General features: G+C 34.2%; 1 protein-coding gene across 1 annotated transcript in view; it reads right to left on the bottom strand.

Annotated features, from left to right (window-relative positions):
• LOC126965460 (uncharacterized) overlaps positions 1 to 24,946 on the bottom strand; it is a 204,037-nt gene that overhangs the window by 20,913 nt on the left and 158,178 nt on the right. The window contains exons 3-4 of the mRNA XM_050809087.1: positions 21,053 to 21,261; positions 3,828 to 3,963 (exon numbers count right to left, since the gene is read on the bottom strand). Of these exons, the coding sequence (XP_050665044.1) occupies positions 3,828 to 3,963; positions 21,053 to 21,261 (345 nt within the window). The remainder of the gene's footprint in view (positions 1 to 3,827; positions 3,964 to 21,052; positions 21,262 to 24,946) is intronic.

Below are 24,946 nucleotides of genomic sequence, written 5' to 3'. Positions count from 1 at the left end.
CTTCATTTGATGCTAGGTCCCGCAAAATTCATCCTGTATTTTTTTATGGAATAGGAGGGCAAAGTGACCCTAATAGTCACCTGTTGGTAACGATAACGATAACTATAAGATGCGTGGACAAGCTTTCTAATGTTACGTTCTTGATAAAAAGAAAAGCGCTCAATTTATTGCTTTCAGGTCGAGGGCATATAAAATTCAAATTCAAATATTTTTATTCAAAATAGGATGCGACATCACTTATTGAAAGTCAAAAATTACCACCCATTCCAAAAAGAATGCCTCAGACCTGAGAAGAATGGGCGCAATAAACTCGGCGGGATTTTTTTTCCGTCAAAAAATATGTGTACAATGTAATATTGTACAATTAAACTTATTATTTGATAGCCTGAAGGCGGTCGCTCCATTCCCAGTGTTAGTTGTAAACGAAGGAATTAAACGACTTCATCAGAGCTGAAGACTGGCCGTCGTCTAGTTCCGATCTTATGAATTATCCTACGATTATGATTTATGGTCAGTTTTAGAGTTTTATTAATTAAAAATTTTAAATTACCTGTGTTACATAGGTACTGTTATTTAAATAAAGAAAAAATATTTTTTACTTTTGATTACCTTGTTTTAAAGTATGTATGAAATCTGTACTTTTTTAGTCTTATGGATAGGTAAAAGTACATAATTTATTTCCTGGTAATAGGGCCATAGGAATGTGTGCATTTATTGCCTAATTAGAGTGATATTAACTCGATTAGTATTAATCTAGTTAGATACAATTTTATAAGCAGACTAGTTGACCCGACAGACGTTGTTCTGTATATAATAAATAAAATAATGATTTTTATTAATTTTTATTTGTGAAAAAACTTAAGATTTATCAACTTACATAAAAATAATGTGATAGATAATTAACAACTGTAGTAAATCTACCAACTATAGGTATTAATTATAAACTATTCTTTCAATTTGATTTCTGAACGACGGGGGACACTTCAAAGGAAAAACAAAATTGTTGTGTTTTTTTTTAATACCAAGTATTTTCATATTTATTCATCTTTTAAACCTTCTCTGGACTTCCACAAATAATTCAAGACCAAAATTAGCCAAATCAGTCCAGCCGTCCCCGAGTTTTAGCGAGACTAACGAACAGCAATTCATTTTTATATATATAGATTCGTAATTTGTACATAATTGGTAATTAAAACTCAAATGAAGTTAAAATTACTGTAATTACACAATAGTTGAACACTAGCCATTCCACAAGGATCCATAAGTTATCTATGTAGTATCGTTCGTGTAGAAAATATATTTTATCCCACAAACATTAAAGTGGTTTCGGTAAGTAAAGGTCTCCAATAAAAACTGGATCACAATATTTGTTGGTCGACCTTCGCTTGATAAATGACGCGATCAATGAAATAAACCATTGCAATCCTTTCCAATGAAAACATTCTGTTGGTAACGGCGGGGTTCGAACCCGAAATGTCCTTTAGGACTTAATGATACATGCTCATGTATTTACGTATATAAATACATTTTCGTAGCAAACCGTGGTGATTAATCAATGCTGGTAACTTACAATATTTATTAAACACTTTTTTATGCGACTGTGATTAATTGTTTCATCGTTAGGATTTCACATAGTACATCAGTTGATATCTACGGTACTTCGCCTGGCATGTGGGCTACTTTGCACAGGATGCCGGCTAGATTATGGGTACCGCAGCGGCACTTATTTCTACCGTGAAGCAGTAATGTGTAAACATTATTGTGTTTCGGTATGAACGTCGCCGTAGCTAGTGAAATTACTGGGCAAATGAGACATAACATCCTTATGTCTCAAGGCGTTTTGCAATTGTTGTGCCGCTCAGAGTTATTGGGTTTTTCAAGAATCCTGAGCGGCACTGCATTGTAACAATTAACATGAGCTGAACGTCCTGCTCGTCACGTCCCTTATTGTCATGAAAAATGTTTCAAAAGTTATTAACCAGCGAAGTCAGCCAATCAAACGTGCAAGGCTTAGCGGTCAGTCACGGTCTAGTAAAAAAAGAAGGACTCGGCGCCGTGATATTAGCAAGTGAAACACCTTTATGCTAGTGTGTGTGCGGTTACGGGGTATACCATTTACATACTTTTTTCTCCCTTAAATAATCATATATCCACAAATACTTTTATATTATTGTTTTTACACTTTTTTCAACGCACAACGGCATTTTTAAAATATTTTATTGCGACGCAAACTGATCTGTCACAGACGATGACAAATCTCATAATGTCGGCCGATCGGCTTGTATTAGTGTACTTGTATGCGTGGGGCTATGTATTTACACGTTTACCGGCTTGTTTTGGTGACTCACTGTTATGCAAGGTGACACGGAGTCCTATTTTTTTTACTTTAATATTTATTTATAGTGAGTATTTTATTATTCCATAGATATAAAAGTATATGTCTTGATAATAAGATATATTTATATATTTAACCTACATAGTTGAGGAAGCCTTAGCTAAATTAGTTAGAAATGCCTACTTATTGCATAGAATGTTTGCTTTACATTGATTTTACATTATAAAGCCTTAGTAATAAATACATATGTCTTCTGTGCTAATAATGTAAAAATCGCTAGCGAACCTAGTAAATATATTTGTGAATTGCTAAGACCTACAGGGTAGGATGAAATGGAGGGCAACGAAATTGAATATAGTAAGAAAATAAAAAAAGTTTTATTACTTATTTGAATGATTGTAAAGCGCAATAAATTTTGGTCAGTACAATCCGTTATGTAATTTGGGCTTTTGAAATTTTTGATAATTCAATTGATTAATAAAAGCTAAAAAAATTTTGTTTTTTATTTCTGCGAACCCTTTCATTGGATACCCATTTAATGAGGATGCTTAAAGACGTCTGGACTGTTAACCATTGATTAGTTTTCTCAGAGAGTAGAAGCCATGTTATGCTGGCATTAAATACCGACAATCATACTTAAACCCAAATACAAATTGTGGAACTTGTACTGTTGGACGATTATATTTATCTGTCGATATCAAGGATACAGAATTATCTAGAGCTAATGTAAATCCTTGATGTCGACATTCTTGATCATGTTTATCATAAAAATATATTTTCATCGGAATTGAGTTTAAACTTTAACTCTGTAGAATTTCATTCGAATGAAATTTCCAAGGCTTAGTAAAAAACGTAATATTGCTTGTAAAAATATATACTCAATTTTTTATTCAAATTTATTGCAATTCAATAAATACATTCCTTAAATATAGCATTTGGAGTAAATTATTGTGTAAAGTAGTATTCTATTATCGCAGTTTGGTCTGAACAGCAGACCGTAGTATATACACCCATATTTTTATTTATTTTCGTTTGAGTCGTTTAGAAAATCATTAATGACATAGTAACAATTTTCTAGTAGAAAGTTTTTTAGTATTTTATTAAATTCATTTACGTTATATATTGCTTTCAATTTTGTCTGGCAGATTATTATATATTTTTGTAGACGTTACGGAAGGACTCGGGTATGTATGCAGTACTAATTTTGATTGCGGGAGGTTAAATTTTTTTATATACCTTACGGGAAATCGATCGGGCACTACTTAATCGCTCATAGTGTTTTTTTTAACTCATTTGAATGAATATTATTTGAGTTGAATATATTTAAGTGTCACTTTTGTTCAAACAAGCAAATAGGTACTTTGCATAGTGAAATAGTATGTAGAACAATAATAACCCATATACTATATTTAAATTCATTTTTGTTACAAATTGTGCAATGACTGTGTTGAAATTTCAGTGAATGAATGAATTAAAATGAATGGGCACTTACGGAAAACTGTGAGCTGCTTTTCAGTAGAAGCCTTTGTGTATATGGGCGTGTCGAGGGACACTTCACACGAGTAACCTCCGCTCGCAGCGAACTCCAGATTCTGAAGGATTATCGAGTTTTCCGTCGCGAGAGCAATCTGGAAAAATAAAAAACCTGTATTTTATTTTTATGAGTTAGAAAGACACACAGAATGCCCTGTGCTTCCCCAGGACATGAAAAAGTCCCAGGCCCAAGAATGTTGTAAGAGGCAACTAAGGGCATTTATCAGTGGGAGGCTTCTTTGCACAGTATTCCGGCTAGATTATGGGTTTATAAGCATTGTTGTGTTTCGTCACATATTTCGGTGTGAAGGACGCCGGAGCCAGTGACTTGCCTTGTAATGGGCAGGGCTTATCAACTATCGTATTTGAACGTCCTGCTCCTCTCGTCTCTTATTGTCAATAAAAAAATACAGTAGAGCTCGAGTTCACCTGATGAAGGTGATCACCGCCGGCCAAGCTCTCTCGCAACACCAGAAGAATCACAAGATCGTGGCCCATCTTTTTTTAGTATTTGCATATGACGAGCTACTTAGTGACCGCAAACGGAAAAATTTCAGCGGGTAAAATTAGATTCGGACTACCCACAAAATACTTAACATTTAATTGCTTGGCAGCCATTTTTCATTTTGCCATATTGTTTATTATTATTTGTTATTATAACGTCAATAGTACAGTACTCTCTGTCAGTGTCAGTCTGACATGTTGTCAGCTCTCCCGCTACGGTTTATGAGATCAGTCCGCTGACAGACAGATATGAGATATGATTGGGTTCAGTTTCCCCCCAATATTTTATATCCGGATGCTTTAAACTTTAAACAAACGCAATGAATAATTTAAGTAAGGAAGAAAAATCGTTTATTCACTTAGGTCAAATGACACTTTTTAATGTCAAAGATTTACCACTACTTCGGAAAATTTTAGCTTTAATGAGAACATGTGGCAAGATACTCATTGTTACTATTTTAAATATATATGTACAGTTTAAGCATTTTACATTACATTTTATAAAATGTATGTAAAGTGATTCACCAAAATTTCTCAAACGTTTTGACTTACTTGTGCAAGTTATAAAAATAACAAAATGAATTGATTAATCATAAAAAAACATTCAAAACAGTAATAAGTGGAGTAGATGTATAAATTCTTATACACTGCAAGTAAGTAAAGGTATTATGTGAGTAATTATATATTTAAAATGATAAAACTTATAAAAAAACTACGTTTAAAAAAACCGACATCAAAAACTGAAAAGTATCAAATAACTAAAAATATAATTTAATACACCTCTTATGCAAACCTTTAATTTAATAACATACTATTATTTATATGTGCTACCTATTGATAGTTTTTAAGTCAGTGCGAAGCCCTAAACAAAATAAAGAAGAAAAAGAGGTGTATTATATTATATTGAGAACCTCCTCCTTTTTGAAGTCGGTTAATTATGGTTAATTATGAATATAAAAATCACCGAAGACAGGACCAACGATGCACCCCAAGCAGCGCCCGTTTACGAGTATGACGCATGGACGCAAATATCTTAGGAAGGAACCCGTTCCACGATGGTTAATATCATAAAAAAAGCGGAAAAATTGGTGCATGTGAGACATGTTAATTTTTTTTATTTTATAGAATAGCAGGACAAACGAGCGTACGGGTCACCTGGTGTTTAGTGATCACCGCAGCCCACATTCTCTTGCAATACCAGAGGAATCACAAGAGCGTTGCCGGCCTTTAAGGAAGGTGTACGCGCTTTTTTTGAAGGTACCCATGTCGTATCGTCCCGGAAACACCGCACAAGGAAGCTCATTCCACAGCTTTGTAGTACGACGAAGAAAGCTCCTTGAAAACCGCACTGTGGAGGACCGCCACATATCCATATGGTGGGGATGATATCCTAACTTGTGGCGTGTCGTTCGAAGGTGGAATGTTAGCTGCCCGGATAATTTAACCTTATCAAGCTCAAGTAGGCTTCACATTATCTGTGAAGGTCGTTTTTCTTACCTTTCAAGAAAGAAGAATAAAGTATATTTTTTTATCAGCGACTTTTTATCAACTTGGGTTTCTACAAAATTGCGCGTAGATTTATTTCATCTTATGTCTTGACAGCCCTATCCGCCATCAGAAACGTGTCAGAAGAAACTATTTGGCAAGTCCATAACTGGAGGTTCCCTCCAGTGGATCTCTCCATTAGTCCCCTCATATCGAAACTGTTTCAAGTTTAATTCATAAATATCCGGACGACCGAGCCTTGCTCGGATTTTTAAGAATGAACAAAACTTGAACAAAAAATAAACTAATAGGACATCTGGATTCGAACCGGTGTCTTTTACTTTCCGGATGTCCCATCTGAACTATTAAAGGCGAAATTTTCTCTTTCTATTCTAATATATACGATAAAACTACATTTTTTAAAATTAAAGCCTAGATCGATTTCTCGTCCCCGAAACTACCTGTATACTAACCCCCTTATTCATAATAGTCTGCTAACTTAAAGCATTGCTAATTCTCACTACGTCTTCTTCTATTGACCTGAGTCAGAATGAGAAAAAACACTCCTAAGCGGCTGATTAAAGTTAGCGGACCATTATGAATAAGGGGATAAATATCATTAAAATCATTGGAGCCTAAAAGAATTGATAGTTAAAAGATATAAGATGTTTGAGTGGCTATTCAACGCCCACCAATCTGACCGTGTCTGGATTGAAAGGACGTAGGTATAAAGACCGCTTTCAAATTAAAGAAAAATTAATTGTAATATATTTATGTACTGGACTTGAGTACCTATAGCAACCTCGCTTGCACTCTGGGCATTCGTTATCCCTCAGTCTGACCCACAAACGAGGTCAACTTGTTACGGCCTTAGGATAGGGCTGTACTTCTTCTATATATATATATAATGAAAATGGTCTTTCTTTGAGGCTCTTTCACGCGTAAGCCACTGATCGCATCGACATAAAGCTACCACCATTCGATGCGCAATTTATCCTAGATCGTTTATGGCCACTTATTTTTTATTGTTTAATTTATTTCCTTTTAAAATGCGCCCAGCGAAGCGGTCGGGAACGGCTAGTTTATATAAGTATATTGAAAATGGTCTTTGTTTGAGACTCAATCACGCCTAAGCCACTGATCGCATCGACATAAAACTACCACCATTCGATGCGCAATTTATCCTAGATCGTTTATGGCTACTTATTTTTTTACTAGCTGACCCGGCAAACGTTGTTTTTCCATATAAAGTATAATTCACGCGATAGTTACAAAATAGCAATTTTATTACGGATCCCTAATTTTGAAAAAAAAAACATAGCCTATAGCCTTCCTCGATAAATGGACTGACCAACACTGAAAGAATCATTCAAATCGGACCAGTAGTACCAGAGATTAGCGCGTTCAAACAAACAAACAAACAAACACTGCAGTTTTATAATATTAGTATAGATTTGTAATAAGATGAATAAAATTTACTTTATTTCCTTTAAAAATTCGCCCAGCTAAGCGTTCGGGAACGGCTAGTTTAATTATAAATTTAAATTACACATAGCTGTAACAATGATCGATCATTATTATTCCAATTGATTTGAAACCAATACAATTGACTCTTATAAAACACACTTTAATTGATGTTTCTGAAATGAAAACTTCTTAATTCTACGCCTCTTTTTACATTATCACTACGAACTATGGTAAAAATTCTCCCATTAATAGAATTTGTAAGAATTACAATGAACTTTTTTCGAATGCCAACATTCATAATGGCAGTAGAAATATCTTCAAAAAAGAAATTATTAAAATATTAATGAATACAGTAGATACGAAAAATGTTACTGGAGCAATATAAAACTAACAAATAGGTACATAAACACACGCACATATACACAAACACACACTACACGCACACATACACATCCAAACATAATATAAACACTATAACCGCTTATAACATAATATAATAATAGATGTATAGCTGACCCAGCAAACGTTGTATTGCTATATAAAGTAATAGAAAATTTTATGGGGTGTAAAAAGTAGATGCAACCGATTCTCAGGCCTACCAAATTTATCGTACTACAATTATTGTAAGCATTGATCCATTGCCATCTTGCAACCCTATGTTGTGGATGATGTTGATTTGTGGATGAAACCGAATAATATAAAAATCGCGATACAAAAATAGGGGTTGATCGTAGAGGGTTGAAAATTTAAGGTTGTGTGTATTTTTTAATGCTGTATCATAAAAAAAATAAAAACAAAAAATTACGCCCAAAAAAAATAAAAAATAAATTTAGGGGTTACCCTTAATATTTAGGGGGATGCAAAATAGATAGTAGCCGATTCTCAGACCTACTGAATATGCATTTAAAATTTGGTAAAAATCAGTAAAGCCGTTTCGGAGGAGTAAGGTAACTAACATTGTGACACGAGAATTTTATATATAAGATATTACCACGTATTCATACCCATTATATTGTTCCTATAATGTTTTTAAACTATACATATTATTATGTTAAAGTAAATTTAGTTAAAATTCATAAATAGATTTTTTTGTTTATTATGTTTAAGTAATTTAGGTTAAAAATTCATTAGTTGATATTTATATAGAGAGACCTGTGATTGGCTGTTATATGTACATGCTGTTGGTCTTTTCAATAAATAAATAAATTAATGTGCGTTGGCCTCGTGTGCTAGGGGAAAATTAGTGCTGTCATACGCATGAACGTCACGCATTTTTTGACATTAATTTGAAGTTTAAATCATAATTGTACGTTTTTTTAATTACCATAAACCTACAATATTATGATTGAGTGTACAATATAAAGATAAGTAATAAAATTATGAATGAAAATTGTTTAATTTTAAGGAAAATAAGTGACGAGACGAGCAGGATGTTCAGCTGATGGTAATTGATATGTCCTGCCCATTATAATGCCAAACCCAAAAATTCTGATAAACTAATCTGATTCCTGCCGCCAAATTCCACCTTCGCACGACACGCCACAAGTTAGGATATCATCCCCACCATATGGATATGTGGCGGTCCTCCACAGTGCGGTTTTCAAGGAGCTTTCTTCGTCGTACTACAAAGCTGTGGAATGAGCTTCCTTGTGCGGTGTTTCCGGGACGATAATGGGTACCTTTAAATAAAGCGCGTATACCTTCCTTAAAGGCCGGCAACGCTCTTGTGATTCCTCTGGTGTTGCAAGAGAATGTGGGTGGCGGTGATCACTTAACACCAAGTGACCTGTACGCTCGTTTGTCCTCCTATTCCATAAAAAAAAAAATCTGAGCGGCACTACAATTGCGTTTGTCACCTTGAGGCATAAGATGGTAAGTCTCATTTGCCCAGTAGCTAGTGAGCTACGGCGCACTTTTACACATTACTGCTTCACGGCAGAAATAGGCGCGGTTGTGGTACCCATAATCAATCCGGCATCCTGTGCAAAGGAGCCTCTCACTGGTATATGAAAGTAATATTGTCAGAAATCCAATTGATAAAACGTTATTAAATTAATATGTAATTATAAATAATTATCATTCATTTAATTGTGAACAGTACAAATAATAAATCCTTATGACTGTATTAAACGTTCATCGATAAAAAGAGATTTATTGACTATCAGAAGAAGTAGTGGCAGTAGAACTAAAGTTTATATGTTATATATGTTAATGAAAAAAAGTCTTACATTATTCGAATATATCATAAATTGAAGTAAAAAAATCGACACATAATTTAAATAATAAACAAAATTTTAAATCTATAACAAATATAATTTTCTTTAAAAACTGAAATTGTTCAGGATGAATATAAAGTAAATAAGTTCTTGTTATTAAAAATAGTAATATAAAATAGAGAGTACCTTTTTATTTTTTATGATTATATTATATTATTTAGATGTATATTGGATAGGGTTTTAAATATTATTTTTATTTAATTTAAACAATTAAATAATATTTAATAATAATTGAATAGTTGACAGCCCTGACGAAAATGTTGCATGCAAGAAAATGTAATCACACCGAATTAAAATAAATGCAATTTTCCGACGTGGCAGCAGTCTTGCGCATATCTGATTGAATACCCCAACCCACAGAAGAATCCACGCCTTTTACAATTTAACTTTCATAATAATTATGGGCTGTAGGAGTATTAGATTAGAGAGTTGCTGATATCCATATTAAGATTAAACTACCAGTGGGAGGCTCACTTACACAGGAAGCCAGGTAGATTATGGGTACCACAACGGCGCCTATTTCTGTCGTGAAGCAGTAATGTGTAAGCATTACTGTGTTTCGGCATGAAGGGCGTGGAGCCTGTAAATTACTAGGCGAATGAGACTTAAAATCTTATGTCTGAAGGTGACGAGCGCAATTGTAGTGCCGCTCAGAATTTTTGGGTTTTTCAAGAATCCTGAGTTATGAATAAGGAAGTTAAGGAGATTATAAAATAAAAAAATTAAAAAAAAATACGATATATAAGTTAAATGTGTCTTACATAGTATTAAACTTCTAGTGACGTGAATAAAAAATTATTCATTCATCCGAAATTTATGCCTGCCGTAAAAATGTATCATAATAAAGTATTAGGAAAATTTTTAGACGACAGAGAGGGAGAGAAAGATGAATCCATTTTTAGTGGTATTTCTTTACGGCTTACTGGAAATTACAAAATAAAAAAAAATACTCCAATTCACCATTTATTATTGTTTTGACAGTAAAGGCCTTACAAATAAACTTGGTAAAAAGTTATAACTGATGATAATCAAAGAAAATGCAAAATGTTTACAATATCGTTGACAACACTGTCAATACAATGATAATTCTGAAGTTTTCCTAATGACAAGTCGCCTTGCAAATAAACGCGGGAAACGTTATATGTCCGAATAAACCATTCGTAAGCAAAATGTCTATTTGTAAACATTTTACATATTCTTGGTTTATGATTAGTTATAACTTTATGCCAATTTTATTTGTAAGGCCGTAAATGTATAAATAGGTTTTAATTACGAATTCAATTCTCGCGATAAATTTGTTAGGGAAGCCGCAATACAGCGTACTTAATATCTTTTTTGTAAGGATATAATTTACATAAACTTTGTTAATATAATTTTTCATGAAAGTATCACACATATCTCATTAAGATGTTTCACGTAGTGACTAGGTTTCGTATCAAGGAATCTACTGAACTTTTCTTTATTTTCAATATTTTACTGATATATTGATTTTCTAGTAATATTATACAGTCTTACTAGCTGACCCAGCAAACGTTGTATTGCCGATATTAAAATCGCGATACAAAAGTAACAGTTGATCGTAGATGGGTGAAATTTGAAGTTGTATGTATTTTTTAATGTTGACTCATAATTAAATAAATTTAAAAAAATGTCAAAAAAATTAAAAAAAAAATTTGGCATGGACCACCCTTAACATTTAGGGGGATGAAAAATAGATGTTGTCCGATTCTCAGACCTACCCAATATGCACTAAAAATTTCATGAGAATCGGTCAAGCCGTTTCGAAGGAGTTTAACTACAAACACCGCGACATGAGAATTTTATATATAGAATTTACAACGACTATGTCTCGGTTATCACTAATGTCTTACACAATTATTATACCTACATGAACTATGCAATTATTTTGATAAGTTAAGGGTTGAGCTAATCAGAAGAAGTAGTAGGAAACTCATTGCCACAGGCAGGTGCATCCTCCTCCTCCCTGCGTCGTAATCCTCAGTACTGAGGGTCGTGACCACCCCTCTGTATCACTTTCTCATGTATGATCGCTCTCCATCTATTCCTGTCTCTGGCGGTGTGAAAGGCATTGTGAACCGTAGAGTCGAGGGCGGAGCTGATCTGATCGGACCATCGTGTTGGACTGCGTCCACGAGGCCTCTTCCCATCTATTTTGCCGACCACAATGAGCCTCTCAAGGTTTCCATCGTCCTTCCTTGCAATGTGACCGAAGTATTCTAAAACTCTGCGCAGACATTCGGAAGACAATCGCGAGGAGATCCTGAGTTCACGGCAGATGCATATACCCCTGAATCAACGGGCTCTGTCAATTCACTTTATCAGATCTTTGTCTAATTGACTAACAAGCCATAAAAAACGCTACGATAATCTGCGGATTGCTAGAAAATTTCATAAAAATAGCTCTATCCTTTTGGCACATAGAAATAAAAAAGTGTGTGTGTATTTATGTATGCACGCATGAAGTTATAATTATTTGGCTTAACAAAGCAAAAATCATTAAAATTATTTATTCCTCGTGCTATTCTACGTTTTTAGAAAGAACACTTTTGTAATAATCTTGCAAAGATGGCTTTAACGATTAATTATTAAATAATGAATACGGCTGCATGGGCTTGAAGCCTTTGACTGTCCTAATAATGGACGAAGAAACCAAAAAAAAAAACGAATGACGCAAACGTCAGAGAATTTTAGCAACCAACTTCACCCTTCACTTTTGTGTTACAGTGATGCGCGCGAATCTTAAAATTCCACTCTCATCATTTTTACATAACGCGCATAAAGAAGTATAATTTCAATAAGTATATCAATTTATAGGTATAGATATATGACGAGGAGAGAACCTCTGTATTGTTTTTAAAAGGTGTGACGTCATTACTGTTGACATCACAATTGCTATCTTGCTGAAGATCACTCATTGGTTCTTCCAAAGAAAACTACACGAGTAAGTATTTTATTACTTTCATTTATTTAACGGGCAGCGTTATGACGTCACAGAGAGGTCCGTACCGTACGACAGCCCTAGCACGACTGACTCAAGTGTCGACCGTGCGGCTGTATTTATAGGACCCGGTGCATGTGCACGTGTTTTCAATTCGTGTTGTTTTTTACAATTAATTTCACGTCACAATGTAATTAGAGGATAAATTATGAACTAATTTTAACTAAAATTAGTTAAACTGAATTATTCTCGTTTTTATAATAGGTGTGTTGTAGTATTTGCGCCGATATATATTATAACTCATAAATAAGCGGTAAAAAGTAATATGTGATGCAAGATATCTCTTAGGATGACAAGGGACAAGTTATAGAATACAAAAATGTGAGTCGTTAACCCTGGCAGCCCTAGTCTACAAACGACGACCCGGAAAATTAACTCTAGCTGCACCATTACACAGAGCACATCTTCATCTCCAGCTCTTAAGGTGAGTCCATAAATCTTAGAGCGTTTGCAAATGGCTGACAACTTGCAGCTTTAAAACGTGGAATGATGTTTTAAATGCGGTTCGTTCCTTCATTATTTAAAGCTGATCTACACGAAAGGACTTTTTATGAAGAAGACAGTCGTTCACTTATACTTAATTTGGTAATACTTTTTTTTTATGAAAATAAAGGACGAGACGAGCAGGACGTTCAGCTGATGGAAATTGATACGCTTTGCCCATGACAATGCGGCGCCGCTCAAGATTGAAAAACCCAAAAATTCTGAGCGCCTCTACAACTGCGTTCGTCACCTTGAGGCATAAGATCTCAAGTCTCATTTGCCCAGTAATTTCACTAGCTACGGCGCCCTTCAGACCGAAACATAGTAATTATTACACATAAATGCTTCACAGCACAAAAAGGTGCCGTTGTGGTACCCATAATCTAGTCCGCATCCTGTGCAAAGGATCCTCCCACTGGTAATCACTGATGGTACTCATGGTAATGAGTACCGCTCAAGATTCTTGAAAATCTGAAATCCTTAGCGTCAAGCCATTATGTAAAGTCTACGTTTTATCATTTCCTATTTTAACCGACTTCAAAATAGCAGTTATCAGGTTGAGCGTTTTTTTTATATGTTACCTCAGCACTTCGTCTTTGATGGATCGACTTAGAAAAACAGTGATTTGAAACTCAGTCCTGTTATTTATTTATTATATATAACACCCGGAATATACACAAATGACATAATATACACACAGACTGGGAAAAATCCCATATTACCAGTTGGGATCGGAAGTACAAACCGTTGCTGCATATTTATAAAAATATTATAACACTGAATTAACTAGTGGGGGGTTTCTTTGTGATGCCGGATAGGTCGGTACCACTGCAGTGACTTTATTTATCGTGAAGCAAAAATGTGCAAGTGTGTTTCGGTTTGAAGGGTGCCGTAGCTAGTGAAATTACTGGGCTAATAAGAATATTCTATGGTTAACAGTGTCGAGCGCAATTGCGAACCTGCCTACAATTTTGGGTTGACAACTGTCACAGAGTTGTCATGGGCAGGGCATTATTTGCAACTTTCACTTTTTTTTATTTTGATGAATGCTCGCTGATGTACGCCAGCCTTAACTGTGTTTCTGTTGGGTCGGAGTTCGGACAGTAAACATTTATGAATGCCGGCTTTAGAACGCACATTGCTCAAGATAAAGAAACAACGTGGGATATACTTTCAGTACGTATCTATACTTGAATATGGAAGCGCTATAGCTCGAACTGCCTTTTTCGTGTGCAAGTTCGCGTATAGATTTTTAGTAGCTAACCAATGAAATTTCTCATCTAGAATTTAAATTTGTTGGAAGGTCTGTTTTTTTATGCCAATTGAGGACAAGACGAGCAGGACGATCAACTAATGGTAATTGATACACCCTGCCCATTACAATGCAGTGCCGTTTAGGATTCTTGAAAAATCCAAAAACTCTGAGTGGCACTACAATTGCGCTCGTCACTCTAAGACATAAGATGTTAAGTCTCATTTGCCCAGTCATTTCACTAGCTACGGCGCCCTTCAGACTGAAACACAGTAATGCTTACACATTGCTGCTTCGCGGCAGGAATAGGCGCCGTTGTTGTACCCATAATCTAGCCGGCATATTGTGCAAAGGAAAGAGGAAAAAGTAATTAAAGTATCTATGTAATTTTTTCTGTTAATCCAATATTCATACTCACAAATATTAATATAAGATACTATTGAATGAGACTATCACGCTCGGCTAAGTAACGCTTGTACTGGTAAAGTCGGCTCAGGTCGACTAAGGGAGCAAGAATAGTAAGAGCAAAGTTTACCAGAGTAATAAGACATTACTTTATGAATGCACACAATTACTAACACATCGTTTTTTTATTTAAATTAATTTCTTGAATATTTTTAAATATAATCCCATGATTCTAGGGTTTTAGAGTAATATAGGTGCTACAAATATAAAAATGTGATACTTCCAACCTAACTTTCGAGTTAGTTCGTCGACAGAGAAACATGTTGGTAAGTTTTGTTCAAGGGATGGATCGTAATGTGATTGTGAATGGAACGACCGCCCATCAGGCTATTAAATAATAAGTTTAATTGTACAATATTACTATGTAAACATATTTTTTTGATGAAAAAAAAGCCCGCTGAGTTTGTTGTACCTTAGTTATTCGTCTCAGGAATTCATTTTGAAATGGGTGGTAGTTTTTGACTTTCAATATGTGATGTCACATCCTATTTTGAATAAAAATATTTGCATTGGTGAAGGGTTACTTAAAATATGGGTTGCGAAATTGCTTAATGAAATAGAACAATTTGGGAGAGGGTTACACTGGTAGATACAAATATCTATCTAAGGGTGTGTAAGATCGTGCGTAATATAGTCGTTATTAAACCCAAGGGCAGCCCTTCGCGCCCTGTCTTACATTTTAATATTCTATGTACTGCATGTACTTTTATTTCAATACAGCGGTTTTCGTTGCCTTATAAATTACTTACGCATTTTAATTCAAGATACAACACTAACAAATATTATAAATGATGATATTTTTTACATAAAATAATAAATAAGAATTGTTATTTCAAAAAATTTTGAGAAATTTTTTTGGGCAGGTGCTAGTGATAAAAGCGGTAATTTTCCCTCAACCTAAGGAACTTTCACAGAGCGCAATTGTAATGTTGTGATAACATAACATAATAACATGTCACTCGAGGGTAATGGAGAGGGATATGCTCGGAGTTTTCCTGCGAGATCGAATCAGAAACAAGGATATCCGTAGGAGAACCACAGTCACCGACATAGCCCAAATGATTGCGAAACTGAAGTAGCAGTGGGCAGTGACCACGTATTGGAAGTCGCAGTGTTGGTAGGCCTCCCACAAGATGGACCGACGATCTGGTCAAGATTGCCGGAATACGTTGGATGAGGGTAGCGCAGGACCGATCGTAGTAGAAATCTTTGGGGGAGGTCTTTGTCCAGAAGTGGACATCGAGCCGACAAGCAATTGTACAATAACATATCCTGGCTGATTATGTATTATATATATGGATCTATTTATAACATAATCACAGCTTTTTACAAATTACACCTAGATCTTTTAAAATAACTTTTAGTGTTATATTATGAATACAATATTGTTTATATCTTAAATATTTAACAGAGCAATTATTCTTGTTTATAAATATTTAAATATTAATCTTATATAAATAAAATAACCTTACCGATGATAAGTCACACCATCTTTTTTTTTGAGTCGTTAATGTATTATTTAAGCACTTTTTATAGCACACTTAGGCTTGTTGATTGACACACAGTTGAGACACGACTAAGGAGAAAAGTGTGCTTACATTGTCTTTAAAAACACTGTTCCCGTCCCGCTGTCAGACTGCGAATTATATGTATAGAACGTCATTGATACCACTGGACAGGCTGTTCCATATGTTTGACAGCAAATTTTTATTATAATAACCAAAATTCTCCACAACGTCTCTTCCAATCCCTACTAATATTATAAATGTGAATGGAAGTTTGTTTGTTACGCTTTTACGCCGGAGCTACTGAACCGATTTTGATAAAATTTGGTACAGCGATAGACTAGAGCTTGGGAAAGGACATAGGCTACATTTTATCTCGGAAAAATCCATAGTTCATGAGGGATTTGTGAAAAACTGTAATTCACGTAGATGAGCTCTAACCTATATATATATATATACCAATAGTAGGTTTAGTTTGCCATAGCAATCTTCCTCGAAATAAGATTCATATAATATGTTGGGAACGGGAGTGACATAAAAAAAGTTGGAGTTGAAGATTATCTCATGTCCTATTCCAGTTACGGTTTCCGATTTCACTCCCGTTCCCAACATATTATAAGAATCTTATTTCGAGGAAGATTGCTACGGCAAACTAAACCTACTATTGGTATATATATATATATATATATATGGAACGGGAGTGAAATCGGAAACCGTAACTGGAATAGGACATGAGATAATCTTCAACTCCAACTTTTTTTATGGAATAGGAGGACAAACGAGCGTACGGGTCACCTGGTGTTAAGTGATCACCGCCGCCCACATTCTCTTGCAACACCAGAGGAATCACAAGAGCGTTGCCGGCCTTTAAGGAAGGTATACGCGTTTTTTTTAAAGGTACCCATGTCGTATCGTCCCGGAAACACCGCACAAGGAAGCTATCGATCGTGATGTTAAGGAACCCCTTAAATAGAGCCGGCATCATCCGACATCACCAGTCTAAAGATTGCTAAAGGGTTACTTAAAATATGTGTCTGCTGTGAGAAATTCCTAAATGAAATAGAACAATTTGGGAAAGGGTTACACACAGATACGAATATCTATCTAAGGGTGTGTAAGATCGTGTGTAATATAGTCGGAAGAAAGCTCCTTGAAAACCGCACTGTGGAGGATCGTAAAAAAAACTTGCCTATTATTTAAAAAAAACCCTGTATCTACGCGGACGAAGTCGCGGGCATCAGCTAGTAATAATAATCAACAATAGCATTATGTTCGTGCACCATAAATTTGAAAGTCCAGGTAACATAAACTCGTGTGAAGATAATTTAAAGTTGAACCACAGTTTGTGGAGCATACGGAAGCGATATTTACGGTTTCCTTCTACCAAATGGAATTGAGTTGTTTTATTAAAGTTTGGCGTTGTTTTGGCGATGGCTGAAGTTTATGTTACGACGACTGTGGGAGTATGATCGGCCTGAAGTGTTGGACCAGTTATTGTTGAGCGCGAATACATAGTATTATTGTCTTGTTTTGTTAGTTGGACCTGTAGTTCCTGAAAATCGTTCCAAGCCACAAACATCACATTGTAAGAAATTCCTGTTTAAAGTTTTATCAATGTTAGTGTATTCCATACATGTGGGTTGGGCTACTAAGTCATGATTTCATTTAATAACGTATCTCTAGTTACGGATACATTGCTGTACACAGTTTATGTGGATAGGTTATAGAAATGTAAGTAAGCATAAAAGGATAGATTTGTCTACCTTTACTTAGTTAAACTAAGGACAGGTATGTTATTGAAAACGGCCGTCAAAGAGTGACAGTAGGGCGGCCATTTTTTGTCAGTCCGTTAATATGAATCACGTGACCAGTTTTGTGTTCTTAACTCAATTTCGACATGATTGTGGTTTGGAACGTTTTCCAGGAACTACGTCCAATTTTAAGTCTCGACATATTTTCTAAGATTTTGCTATAGGTACTCAAGTGAACTATTTTTAATTGATGACTACATTCTATTCAAAGTCAAAGTCAAATAAACTTTATTCAATTAGGCTTAAACTGAGCGCTTTTGAATCGTCACTACAAATATTTGTTTTAACTTACTGGAAGTTGAGCTCGTGAGAAGAACATACGAGAAACTCAACGGCCACTCTTGTCAATCAAATAGAGTATTTTACAATGGCGAAATAGAGCAATATACATAAAAAATAGTTTGTAAGGTGCTGCATCCAATATATGAATCGTGTTTAAATAATATAAATTATTTCGTATCGCATATTGGATATTGACTTGTTCATTGTTTTTGTAAGGATGCTTCGTGAACATGATGGTCGTGATTACTGTCATAATTAGTAATTGCATCAACAAATACAATTATTTATTAACTACGAGCTGACCCAGCAAACGTTGTATTGTCATAAAAAGTAATGAGAAAAAATTCAAAAATTATATTAAAGTTTGCTTTTTACCTCCTGATAAAGTTAGAAAGATACGAGTATAAAGATTCTAATTAGTAATTCATTTTAAACTATTCTTTCAATTTGATTTCTGAACGACGGGGGACACATCAAAGGAGAAACAAAGTTGTTGTTTTTATTTGCTTAAGAGCATTTTCATATTTATTCACCTTTTAAACCTTCAAGACCAAAATTAGCCAAATCGGTCCAGCTGTTCTCGAGTTTTAGCGAGACTAACGAACAGCAATTCATTTATATATATATAGATTACAGGTCGACCTGGCACGACATGCAGCACCCGTTCACAAGTTGACGCATATTCACCATGTATTTTCATTATGTCGGGTCACTTCGCAAATTCCTCAAAATCACTTATTAAAATCGTTTTATCGTTAAGCGTAACCAACAATTCTTACTATATTGTTTTTACATAAAAAGCCATAAAAGGCAGGTAATTTATCTTTCTCAAAATTGATTTCTTTAGAATTCTTTTTGATGTCATTTCTAATATCTATCAGTAATCTTGTGTAATGAGTTGTGACTCAACCGTGGCTCGCGTCGACTGTTGACGTCGACCGGCCCGGGTCGGTATGATTTTGATGCGATGGTGTTTTAAAACTACCCACTAGTATTATAATTTTTATTAAATATTTTTATTAGAATTTAGAAATGTATATAAGCTATACTTACCTTATTAACCTATTCTAATTACTTTATATTTACTGTACGCTTTAAGATGCAATTTTGTTACCCACTTTTTATAAAATAACCTGTAAGTTCCATTTAACTGGAAATTCCTTTATGGAACATTAAATGTCTTAAACCACAATATACTAGACACTACCTCTTCGGAAACAAATGGCGCTCAGAGAGAAAAGAAGCAGCGCAAGAATTTCTCCGGGCATTCTTTTTTTACCCTTTTTTTAATGAAATATACAAGGTGTAGCTTTATGATTATTGAACAATTTAATTTCTTATATTCTCATGTCTGTAGTTACCAGCTAAGAGAATATAGAGTGCTAACTATTACATTTACTGTATTATTTACATGAAAATAGCATACAAAAGGTAATTATGGAATATGTCGTGCCGTGTTGCCATAATAGTTGTATTTAATGGGATGTAAAAAACATAAAAAAAATCTGTAAAACTTTCATAAAATTTTTGTGTATTTCATCAAGATACTAAGCTAAGATATATTAGGGGCAAAATTTGAATTATTTAGTACGGTGCATTTGCTAGAATGGTGGTATTTTAATGAACGCTTTTCGGCGGGATAGCTGTTAAGAATTGCTTATAAATGAACATTTATCACAGCTTATATTATGACTTAATAAGTATAAAAAATGAATTCTAAAGGGTTAAATTCACCATGATGAACGAATGAATGAAATTTCTTTATTGCACTAAACATAAAAAGGAAAGATATAATTTCTATGTACAATATAATAACTATGGTAGAACTGTTAGGCGATCTTATCGCTGTTCAGCTCTTCTAGATAATCACAACGGCACCTATTTTTGCCGTGAATCAGTAATTTGACATTATAAGTTCACGATATATGATTGCTTTTTGCTTAAACGTGTGTAATTGTGTAAGCATTACTGTGTTTCGGTCTGAAGGGCGCCGTAGCTAGTGAAATTACTGGGAAAATGAGACTTAATATCTTTATATCTCAAGGTGACGAGCGCAATTATTGTAGTGCCGCTCAGAATTTTTGAAATTTTCAGGAATCCTGTGTGGCATTGCGTTGTAATAGGCAGGGCGTATCAATTTCCATCAGCTGAACGTCCTGCTCGTCTCGTTCGTTATTTTCATAAAAAACACAATATAGGATATGCATAGACATACACATATAAAATATATATAATACTGTTAGAAATACACACAGAAGAGGACAAAATATAGGATTTAACAACAATAAAAATACGTGCGATTTATTAATTTAACGCGTTGCATGCTAAACAAAAATGGCCGCCGCTAGCTAAAACCAAATAAATACTAATATATTTTGTCTTCATAAGCGTTGCGCTTTGTTTTATGACTCTTAGAACCAAGAGCAAGTAATAATACACGTAAAAAAAAACTCTCTGGTGTTTTTGTCTAGGGATACGTAGATAATGGCAGTTTTTTGACGGCTGTTTTGCTGTCGGTAGCGTTTGTGGCAGAATAGGGCCATAGAAACCCTTGCCGTGTACACAGGGGCACATGCGATAATCATTATTTATGTGAACAGAAAATCCTCATTCTGTGGTGTGCGTAAATACTTACGTTGAGTACGGCCCCCGGGGTCGTAAAGTTTCTGTACGGCGGCTTCCTATTGCGAATGTACTGGAAGATCTTGGTGCCGTGTCTCAAGAACACCACCTTGTCGAGGAGGTGGGAGGGCACGTCGTGAACACACCGCAGCCGGACTGAACCCCCCCTGGCCACCCAGCGCTCCATCTGCAGCTCCACGCGGACTTCTGTGTGCCCACGACCTGGAACAATTACAACGAGAACCTTTAGTAATGATGGTGGCGACATGGGACGGGTCGTCGCCTTCCCTAAAATATGGTTGAGGGAGGCGATGGCTGACTCGGTTTCAGATTCTTAAAAGTTATTGTGTATATATATATATATATATATATATATATATAAAAGGCTTAAAAGGCATTTATTTTCTCAAAATTGATTCCTTTAGAATTCTTTTTGATGTCATTTCTTATACTACTAGATACTACTACCGCTTCGGAAACAAATGGCACTCTGAGAGAGAAGAAGCGGCGCAAGAAACTCTCCCAGCATTCTTTTTTTTATGCGCTCTTTTCAATAAAAATATACAATATTGTACAGTCGCTATAAAATAATCACAATCTAATCTATATGTATGTACATATTTATTTATTTATAATCGCTTATAAATTGCTCACAGAATACCTTTATTGATTTATGGTGTATGTGGATGATGCAGCTACTGTACTCAATAACTTTTTTATGAATTTACATTTACTTTTTTGACTGACTCGTGTAAGACATTGACTATTTGACGTTTGAGTGTGTCTGTTGCATCATTTTACATTTCACATTATATATTGTAATTTGAAATGATTTATAAATCGATGTACTTAAATGTAAATCTCGATTTAAAAGAGTGGCAATGAGTTTCTTGCTACTTCTTCTCATTAGCTCAACCGAAGTAGCGGTAGATTCAATAAAAAAACTATTTTACTTTTTTTTGACATTCATAAGTGTCATTTCCGTGACCTACTGATAAACTGATTTTGATTTGATTTGATTTGATTACAACTTAAATAAAATAAATAAAATAAAAAAGCCTTTTTATTCCCATACTAAATTACATAATTAAGTTAAGCTAAATTTAAAAATTAAAACAAACTTATAATTATTGTTAGTAAACTTAAGATTTTTTTTTTCTTCTTTTGGCAATAGCGTTTACTTTTTGCCAATAACGTAAAAAACTTAAGATTAATATTATAAGAATTTAAAAAGAGAATAGATTTATGTTAGTATTTTTTTTTCTATTTCTTAATAATAAATGTTTAATTAGTAGTATGGGCCCCTCTTTGGGTGAAAGCCTCCTCCATTTTTTTCCACACTATTCGGTCTTTGCCCAGTCTTTTCCAGCATTTTCAATCACATCATCAGCCCACCTCTTACACGGTCTTCCAACTTTTCTAATCTTTCCATTTCGTTGTATTTATCGTCCATCTGTTGTCTGTGAGTCGTGATATATGACCGGCCCATTGCCATTTTAGTTTCAATGCGTGGGTCAGTGCATCTTTTATTTTTGTTCATTGTCTAATTAGAACATTTCTTATCTTTTGAATTTTTCTTATTTTCAATATACTTCTTTCTATTGCTCTCTGTGTCGTTCTAATTTTTTTTAACTTTATTCGTGAAAGTCCATGTTTGAAATCCATATAGAAGACAAGGTAATAAGCATGTGTCAACTACAGTTTTCTTCAGCTTTAGATTGAAATCTCCCTTTAGAATTTCTTTCAAAGACCAAAATTTTTTCCAGGTTAAATTCCTTCTTCTTTCGACTTCTTCTTCGTTGGAATTTTTATCAAATTATATTTGTTTGCCTAAATATATATATTTTTCAACGTATTCAATTTCATTGCCGCTAGTGTTCATCACTTTGGTTTTATTGAAATTCATTTTTAATCCAATTTTTAAACTTTCTTTGTCTAGTGATTTGATCATATTTTCTAGGTCTTTTGGAGTTTCTGCTAGTACTACGATGTCATCAGCGAACCTTAGATGACTTAAGAAACAGCCATTAACTATTATGCCTTTGTTTACCCAGTCAATTTGTCGAAATACATAATCCAGTACCAAAATGAAAATTTTTGGGGACAGAGGGTCTCCTTGTTTTACTCTGCGTTCGATTTTTATTGACTTTCCTCTTGTTTCCAACTTAACATTACTGGTACTATTAGAGTAGATGTGTTTTATTATGTTCTGATATTTTTGAGGTACATTAAGGGATTTAAGTGCTTTCCAAATTGAATCATGACTAATACTATCGAATGCTTTGTTATAATCAACGAAAGCTGCGTAAAGTGGTCTATTGTACTCTTTATATTTTTCGAAAACTTGTTCTAAGGTATGAATATGATCCATTGTACTGAAACCTGAGCGAAAGCCAGCTTGTTCTACAGGTTGTTCATTATGAATTTGTTGTTTTATCCTTTTCAAGATTATTGAGGAAAATAATTTATATATGTTTGCCAGTAAATTAATAGGCCTGTAGTTCTCTATATTGTAAGGATCGCCTTTTTTATATAATAATATGATATCTGATGCATTCCATTGTTTCGGTACTACTTCTGTATCAATTATCATATTAAATAGTTTTGTCAGATGAGGAACAAGAATGGGTGCATACATTTTTTGTATCTCATTACTTATGTTGTCCGGGCCTGGGCTTTTATTTGTTGTCAGGTTTTTAATATTGTCATATACTTCTGTTTCTTGTATTATAATATCATTTGTCTGTGTACATTTATTATTTGTATGTTTTGTTATTTCAGATCTCAGTTCCTCTTCCTCTGTTTTACGATATAATTCTTTATAAAAATTTCATGCTTGATCCATTATATCTTTTCTAGTATTTGCTATGGTTCTTTTATTTTCAGTTTTGGGGATCCATGTTTTATGAGTACACAATTCTTTGAAAGCTCTTTTTACGCTTCTGTGCTTTTCAAAATTTTTTGTGATAATATTTTTCCTATGAATACTGTAATCTTTTTTTATCGATTTTTTAGTTTCTTTGTAAATTTTACTCAATTCTTCTTTAAGTTCTTTATTTTTATTTTTTTTGTATTTATCAATTCTGTTCTTTTTTTAATTACATTGTCTGTTTTTTCGCTAAACATTCTGTTCAGGTTTTTCTTTATCTGCACTTTTTGTGGTGTAGTTCTTTGCAATATAGCCTCTACTAGAAAATTGTAATAAGTTTGTACATCAATTTCTTTTTCCCATTCCCCTTGTTTCTTTTCCATGTAACATTTACAGTGTTCTAAGTAATTCTTTGTTTCTTCTTCTGTTTTGGGGATGGGAAGCTTTGTTCTGTATGACCTCCTACTCTTCTTGATACAACTTCATATAAAAGTTAGTCGAAACAGTCTATGATCCGACGGAAAATTTAGTTTACTTAAGACCTCAAAGTTTGTGACAGATTTTAGTGAATTCGTCAGGGCAAAATCGATTTCATTTTTGACTTTTTGATCTGGCGACATCCACGTTCATTTATTTTTTTGTTTTTTATTAAAAAACGTATTAGTTATTGACAGTTTGTGTTCAAGAGCATATTCTATTAATCTTTCACCTCTTTCGTTTCTTTGTCCAATACCATATTTTCCCATGACCATACTTTCTCTTGTTTTAGGTTGATCTATTTTTGCATTGAAGTCTCTTATAACTACAACCTTGCTGTCTGCTAAATCATGTGCTTTTTGAAGGTCATCATAGAATTTATCAATTTCTGTATCACTTGCTTTTTCTGTAGTTGCGTATGCTACTCTTTCTGATATTCCTGTGAAATTTGATATATTTTCTTTAAATCTCTTCTTCACCAAGAATCCTACTCCATGCTTGCCTTTAGTTTCTCCCATGTAACAAAATATATATTCTTGATATTCTTCTATACTGCAGCCT

The sequence above is a fragment of the Leptidea sinapis genome, chromosome 7 (genome assembly GCF_905404315.1).
Source record: "Leptidea sinapis chromosome 7, ilLepSina1.1, whole genome shotgun sequence".
Lineage (NCBI taxonomy): Eukaryota > Metazoa > Arthropoda > Insecta > Lepidoptera > Pieridae > Leptidea > Leptidea sinapis.
Note: the sequence above shows the minus strand (reverse complement) of the source record. Positions and strands in the feature narration are given on the sequence as shown.